The sequence below is a fragment of the Penaeus monodon genome, chromosome 1, assembly GCF_015228065.2.
Source record: "Penaeus monodon isolate SGIC_2016 chromosome 1, NSTDA_Pmon_1, whole genome shotgun sequence".
Lineage (NCBI taxonomy): Eukaryota > Metazoa > Arthropoda > Malacostraca > Decapoda > Penaeidae > Penaeus > Penaeus monodon.
In genome coordinates this window covers 45,577,870-45,585,369 of record NC_051386.1, presented here as the reverse complement: position 1 = coordinate 45,585,369, position 7,500 = coordinate 45,577,870, and the positions used below count along the sequence as shown (strand labels likewise).

At 36.2% G+C, this 7,500-nt stretch overlaps 1 protein-coding gene across 6 annotated transcripts in view; it reads right to left on the bottom strand.

The window, feature by feature from the left end:
* LOC119573017 (nuclear pore complex protein Nup214-like) overlaps positions 1–7,500 on the bottom strand; it is a 29,949-nt gene that overhangs the window by 17,000 nt on the left and 5,449 nt on the right. For all 6 annotated transcript variants that reach the window (XM_037920013.1, XM_037920016.1, XM_037920024.1 and 3 more), the window contains exons 2-10: positions 6,105–6,246; positions 5,795–5,973; positions 4,663–4,847; positions 3,458–3,663; positions 3,126–3,246; positions 2,291–2,490; positions 1,657–1,936; positions 564–1,260; positions 114–301 (exon numbers count right to left, since the gene is read on the bottom strand). In XM_037920013.1, the coding sequence (XP_037775941.1) occupies positions 114–301; positions 564–1,260; positions 1,657–1,936; positions 2,291–2,490; positions 3,126–3,246; positions 3,458–3,663; positions 4,663–4,847; positions 5,795–5,973; positions 6,105–6,246 (2,198 nt within the window). The remainder of the gene's footprint in view (positions 1–113; positions 302–563; positions 1,261–1,656; positions 1,937–2,290; positions 2,491–3,125; positions 3,247–3,457; positions 3,664–4,662; positions 4,848–5,794; positions 5,974–6,104; positions 6,247–7,500) is intronic.

The following is a 7,500-nucleotide window of genomic DNA, read 5'->3' as shown; positions in this document are numbered from 1 at the left end:
TTTCTCTTTACACAACACACACGCACGCACGCACACATATATAAAAAATAATGTCTATTTCATTCCCGAAGGTTTCCCTCTTCCATTCTCATTAATCCAATTCTATTCCTCACCTTGGATTCTTCCGCTTTTGTAGCTGTCCTTCTGCTTCCTCTCGCAGAGTGTAGCCTTCTAGGACCTTTGAGTGTAGCTGCATCACCTCTGTCTTCAGCTCAGCAGTGGTGGAAGACATCTGATCTATCCATGTCTTCTGCTCTACCAGGGAGCTCCGGATTTTACCCATTTCCTCCTTTTTCCCTATCTGTATAGGTGAAGCAGTATCTAGAATCATTTTTGTACAAAGTGGAGGATATTGCAAAATATTAGCAATAAGAGAAACATAACATAACAAAAAAATTTATATATATATATATATATATATATATATATATATATATATATTAAACATATATACATAATATATAATATATATATATAGATATATATATATATATAATACATATAATATAGTATATATAATAATATATATTAGATAGAGAGATAGAGAGATAGAGAGATATTACCTCAATCTGACACTGGTTGTTAATGAGGTGGTCATTAAATTCCTTTTCAAAATTTGAAGTTATTGCCATAATGGCTGGAAGAAGATCTGGGTCTGTGCTTTTCCCAGACCCCAATTTTTGTGTTGGTAAGGTTGGTGCTGGACTCTGGGAGCTCCTAGTAATTTGATTCTCTGTTGATTTGGGTGTCACTGGCATCACTGGGGTGGGAGACTTGGATTTTAAGGGCATGGAACTGAAAGCAGGTTTCCCCTGGCTGATGCTCCCAGTAGCACTGTCTGCCTTTGGCAACAAGTTTGGTAAGTTAACTCCCTGTGTGCTAACATTCCTTGCTAAGTCAGAGGGCTGTGATTGCATGAAGTCTGACTGCGGTGGTGTTTCAGGCTGAGGGGCCAACTTGGTTACAGGGGCCTTGAATTGGAGTGAGGGCATTGGTGCACTTGAGGAAACAGCATTAGCTGTAGCTGCTGATGCAGAAGCCTGTTGGATGTGGGATGTAGGAGTTTGAGGGTTTGCACTTGGTTTAGACAATGCTTGTGGTGCTTCCTGTTGTACTTTACCAAATAAGCTTGTCCCCCCAGAACTTCCAAAGATGTTTGATCCTGATCCTTGAGAGAATGAGAAAATTGCCTGGGGTTTATCAGCAGCAGCAACGGTCTGTTGAAAAGGACTGGCTCCAAAGGATGATGATGATGCTATGCTGTAAAAGGACAAATTTTTGGGTAAATGAATTATTTACTATTCAAATTTAAAAGAAAACAGAAGGAAAAAGAAGAAAAAAATCATCTTCACAAACTGATATCCCCTTTTAAAATGATTTTCCAATAAGGAAAAAAAAAAAAACTATCCATCCATCCTCACTACTCTGGCAACTTGATAATTAACTACTGCTACAAATATATTTTCTTTACCTATACCATCAATCATTTCAAATAAAATTTCCTTGCAGACTCAAGCATTAGATGTACTTGATAATTCTAACAGCTAAAACAACTAAATAACCCTTAAAAGGCATCACACTTTAACAGAAAGACCAATTTTCCTTTAAAATACATATTTACTTGAAATACAAATCTTCCTTGGCAGATTGCTATACCTTTTGAACATAGATGGAGAACTGCTGGCCTCTCCAACACTTCCTGGCTTTGGTGCTGCTTCAGGTTGAGCAGCTGAAGATGAAGCTGTTGATGCAGGCACAGCATAGCTGCTGACTCCTGGAAACTGATCTGGAGTCCTGTGACCAGTACTGGGAAGGGCCTCTGCCATCTTGGTTAAGGCTGTTGTCCCGGCAGCATTATTGACTAGGTGGAAAATGTTGAGTTCTCCACCCGTTGACAGTGCATAAAGAACTGGACAGGGCCCACTTGTGCTTCCGTCTGTCAATTATAGCATTATAAATTTCAACTTCGGTATTATTTTCAAAGATATCCTTAATATCAAACCGTAATATATAATTTATTGTATCATACACTTTTATTAACCCTTTGCCGACGGGTGGGATGTATGTACATGCCATGGCATGGCTGGACTATCTGCCGGGGGCATGTACGTACATGCCATGAGTTTTTTTTTTTGTTACAATCACGGCAAAATATTATTTTCCTGCCACTGAAAATGTGATTAAGTCATTTTTAACACTTTCTCATATTAAAACTAATATAAATATCACAATGTATAAATACACACACATGAAATAAGTAATTATGCCCTTAACCATTACTATACTTTACCTTTGTTTGTGAAACTCTTCAAAGAAGTAAAGTCTACAGCCATCCCTAGTGCATAAGTCTCCTTGGTTACAGAGATGTTGTGCAGGCCAGCTCCACCTCCTTCTTCCATCTCATACTCACACCAACCCTCCCCGCCATTCTCTGCTTTTCCTAACACACCCAGCTGGACTGCTCTTGAGGACAATACACACATAACACTCCTGAAATTATAATTTCTCTCTTTACACCTGACCTTTTCCTGACCTGTACATTTCTATGGGATGAACTAACAATGTTAAATTTAATTTTAACCCAATATTGACAGTGTCCAATTTGTTTTTGCTGTTACAAGCCAAACCTAAATGCCAGTTGGTAAGAATACGTGTCAATTAGCCAAGTAGTGAGTCCTAAACAATTGTTTGCTTGTTTGGAAGCAGCTATTCAAGAGCTACTGTGCTCCAAAATCAGGGTTATAGCCATATCATAGTCTCAGCTACTGGAAAATTATGTATGCTGCAGCCAAACATGCACAGAGTGTGGTAAATATGTGTGCCCAAGCTTCAAAAATTTTCACTGAAGTGGCTGCTGCACACACCCTGGTGTATCGCTTGGTTGAGCCAGTAGAAATACTGGTAACATATGGTTAATACTGCTGAAGATCTAATACTCATCATATCATGATCGTATACATACCAAGGAAAGGCATAAAAGATACTACTACCATATACTTTTAGGCCAGAGGTCAAGTTTCTTAAATTATTATACAAACAAAAACTATATCACACACAAAGAGTCAAATGTATTTTTCATGATCTACCTCTGCTGTCTGATAAGACAAAAAATATCTTAAACTTACCATTCACTGATGAAAATAGGGTAGAACATTGGTGGTCTTGAACCTTGGTTATCATTGCAAAGGAATTCATAAAGGACATATTTTGGTTCCTTTCCTTTTGGGGCACTAATAAACATCATTACTGCAAGGCAAGGAAAAGCAAGGTAAATAACATATCACAAATGGCTTGAGCCACTAGGCCAGAGTAAATGCTAGTATATTGAATCAGAAGTAATATTACTCTTGATTCTTTCACAATTTCATTTTCCCCTTCTAATAATATACGTGTATTTTTTTTTTTTTCTTTCTCACTTCATAAAATTCACATATAACACTGAATCATCTCATTTTACCATGGCCTCCCTCCTCTGCCTCTTGTTTATAGCCAATGAAGAACTCGGTGCTTGTGAACCATGTGATACTTAGAACTGCACCCAGTTCTTCCATTGGGGGTCTTGAAATGTTCCTTACAGGGGTTAGGTCAGGCTTGAACAAGGCTAGGGATCCATCAGTTAAGCCTACAGTCAGCTGCTTGCCTTTTGGGGACCATCCCACAGCACTGGAGAAGAAAAAAATACTATCAATCACAAAGCCTTGTAATCCTATCCCAAATCTATTAATCAACTGATGTTAGAAATATACACTGTCCACAGTTTTTATCTTCTTTTTTTTTCTATACACAAATGGTTTGTCAAGTGTTTAGTGACCAAAGAATCTCTTATGGTGTCTACTTCACTTATCTCTTAATCTATTCTTGATTTTTTTTTCTTATCTTATTTCTATTATCACTATTGGTATTATCATAACCATTCTTCTTGGCATTAATATATATTGACATCAATAACAATTGTAATTATTTCAGAAAATTCAAGGAATGGGGTAAATGCAGTCAGGTAGGTATACACATTGAATCTAAAATAAAATGCCGACAGGCATTGGGTTAATATATTAACCCACAAGCCCTCTCTCCTGGGTTGTATTCATGTTGTCACCCTAGAGTGTGTGGCATGACCATACATGCCCCCTGGAAAACAGGACTGGCGCACCATGGCATGTATACACATGCCAACCAGAATATAGTCCAGGCATGCCATGGCATGTACATACATGCCATCCAGTGGCTAAGGGTTAATTTTGTTTACAAATAGATAATTCCACCAGTGCTTAGTCACCAAGGAGTCAATTATCAGTGTTTTCTATCTCACCAGTTGACCCTTTTCCTTGATGGCCTGCAAGATTCTTTTTTATTTCTTATTGCTTTTAAGCATTATAATATCATAATAATAATTCTGTCAGCAACAATAATAACAATATCTATATTAACAGCGAAAAAACATTTTCCAAAAAAAATAAAGGAATGGGGAAAGAAAGTGAAGTTACATAGTGCCTACTAATGGATTCTTTGGTGGTTGAGCACTTGTGGAACCTTCTGTTTGTAACAAAAATCACAAAAAAATAAAGTGGACAGCACATGCACCCACTGCCAATAAATAAACTAAATAAATGGGGTAAATGACTGAGGAACTCTCAGTGTAATCTGACCTCTACTTCCTCTTACCATGCCTTTATTTCCACTGTTTTCACATCGATACTATTGTCCTTTAGCAAGATGATGGAGAGAAAGCCTGGTGAGGTGGCCACAGCAATATTGTTGGGCATCATTGGGTTCCACGCAATGCCCTGCACACGAGATCCACCTACTCGGCTAATGGCTGTGCTGGCAAACGGTGTTTGGCTTGCAGTCTAGAAGTACAAAGAGTAGTATGGTAAGAGAAATTATGAGAAAATGTTGATAATTAAACCGAGAACATTCTTTTTCAAATATTTGGCAGATAATGACTCATTTGTAATTCCAACCAAACTTGTACTAAGTCACAAATGAGCCAATTATGAGGACTACTTGTCTCACCTATTTCCCTGTTTCCTTGATTTTTAAAAATATTTTATGTGATCTTATATCACCAATACAAATGTTAATAACATTATAGTAATTATAATGTCTATAATAAAAATAACAACAATGATAGTGATAGCATTTATATAAAAACAATTTTATATATATATATAATATATAACATATATATATATATATATATATATATATATATATATATATATATATATATATATATATATATATATATATATATATAATATAAATTCAAGGAAAGGTGAAATCAGGTAAGGTCACATGGTCTACTAATTGACTCCTTTGTGGCTAAGCAATAGCAGAGCCATCTATGAGCAGACATTTCTCTCACACACACACACACACACACACACACACAACACACACACACACACACACACACACACACACACACACACACACACACACACACACACACAAAGAAGAAGAAGAAGAAGGGGGGGGGGTAGTTCATAAGCTCTATCTTGCCACAATATACCATGTGAAGGTCTTTTGTTTATTACCCTCTGAGTGCTGAGAGAGAAAAATCCATGATGACAATTTGATGCTGTGCCATTTAAATTACTGCCAATACCTAAGATATTTTTCACTTGTGAGAGAAATGGTAATAATGAAAAGTGTCTTAGAATTTTATGTTTTACAAGACATCGAGCTTTGATTCTATGTTTTTAAGGTTAGGCATCTAGTCAAGATCTATCTATGAAATATATATACACTTTTACATCAAATCTAGAACCAGTTCACAATGCCCTGCACTTACCTCATGCACAAAGTTGCGGCATTCATAAAAGAGAGCATGAGGAACGTCGCCATGGATGACAACAGCCATGAGGGTGAGGCCATCACAGCTGGCCACAAGGTGTGTGATGGGTGCTCCTGTATCCACTGTTGCTGCATCTTTCTTCTCACCATCAGCCAAAAGTGCTTGGGTTTGGTACACTAAAGCAGACATATATAAAAATTCAATTACATGAAATGCATTGAGATCATTTATTATATCTTTTAAAAATGGAAATGTAATGACGTCTGATGCAGCAAGTTCTACCAGTTACTCAAACACCACTTCATACCTTTGAAAGATGTTCCAAGAGCAGCAAAGAGGAGTCCATATTTTGGGGCAACTGCTACTAAGGAGCAATTTTCACTTGGGGATGGGAGTAATGCAGCATCATTAGGGAAGACTGAAACATGATCAGTGATGAACCTAAGTGTCTGAAAAAAGAAAAAAAGAAAAAGTAACTCATTTAGTATTCTTTATTTTATTGCAGCTCACACACACACACACACACACATATATGTATATGTATGTATGTATGTATGTATGTATGTATGTATGTATATGTATATGTATATGTATATGTATATATATGTGTGTGGTGTGGGTGGGTGTGGGTGGGTGGGTGGTGGGGGTGGGGTGGGTGTGGGTGGTGTGTGGGTGTGGGGTGTGGGGTGGTGTGTTGGGTGGGTGGGTGGGGTATAGATGAGATAGTGAGAGAAAAAGAGATATGAGGAGATATGATGATAGGAGGATATAGATGGATAATATATTATATAGGTAGAATAGTATATATAAGTAGATATAGATAGAGAGAATAGATATATAGAATATGATATAGAGATGATAGATATGATATATAGAGAGAGAGAGATAATATAAGAGATAATATAGTAGATGATTATAGAGAGAGAGAGTAAGAAGTATAGATGATAATGAATAGAGTGAGAAGAAGAAGATATAGAGTAGAGATAGATATAGAGATTTAGATATAGAATGTATAGTAAGATATATGAGATGAAAGTAGAAAGAGATATAGATAGATAAAAGAGATACGAAGAGATATGATAGATAGAAAGAGAGATATGTATAGAGATAAGAAGAGATAGGAGAGAGGAAGAATAGATGATAGAGAGGGATATAGGAGGAGAAAGATGAGAGAGAGTAGAGATATATAGAGGATAAGATGGAGAGATAGGATAGGAGAAAGAGATATGAGAATAGAGAGAAGATGTATAGAGAAATAGGAGAAGAGAGTAGAGAGAGAATAGGAAGAGATAGAAAAGATGAGAAGATGAGAGAAGTAAGATGATGACGAGGAGAGATAAGAGATGAGAGATAGTAGATAGTATAATGTGAAGAATATAGATAATTAGAGAAAGATGAGAAGAGATAGATAGAGATATAATAAGAGAAAGAATGAAATATAAAGAGAATAGAAGAGATGAGAAAAGTAGAGAGTAGATATAGAAGATGAGAAAAGAAAAGAGATAAGGGAGAAGTATAGAGAGAAAGTAGAATAGGATGAGAATAAGAGATAGAGATAGAAGAAGAGAATAGATGAGAGATAGACAATAGTAGAGAGAATATATATAGAAGAGATTGAGAAGAACTATAATAATAAATATAATATAAATAGTAGAAATATAGTATATAAGTAGAGAGAGAGATAATATAGAATAATAAGAGAT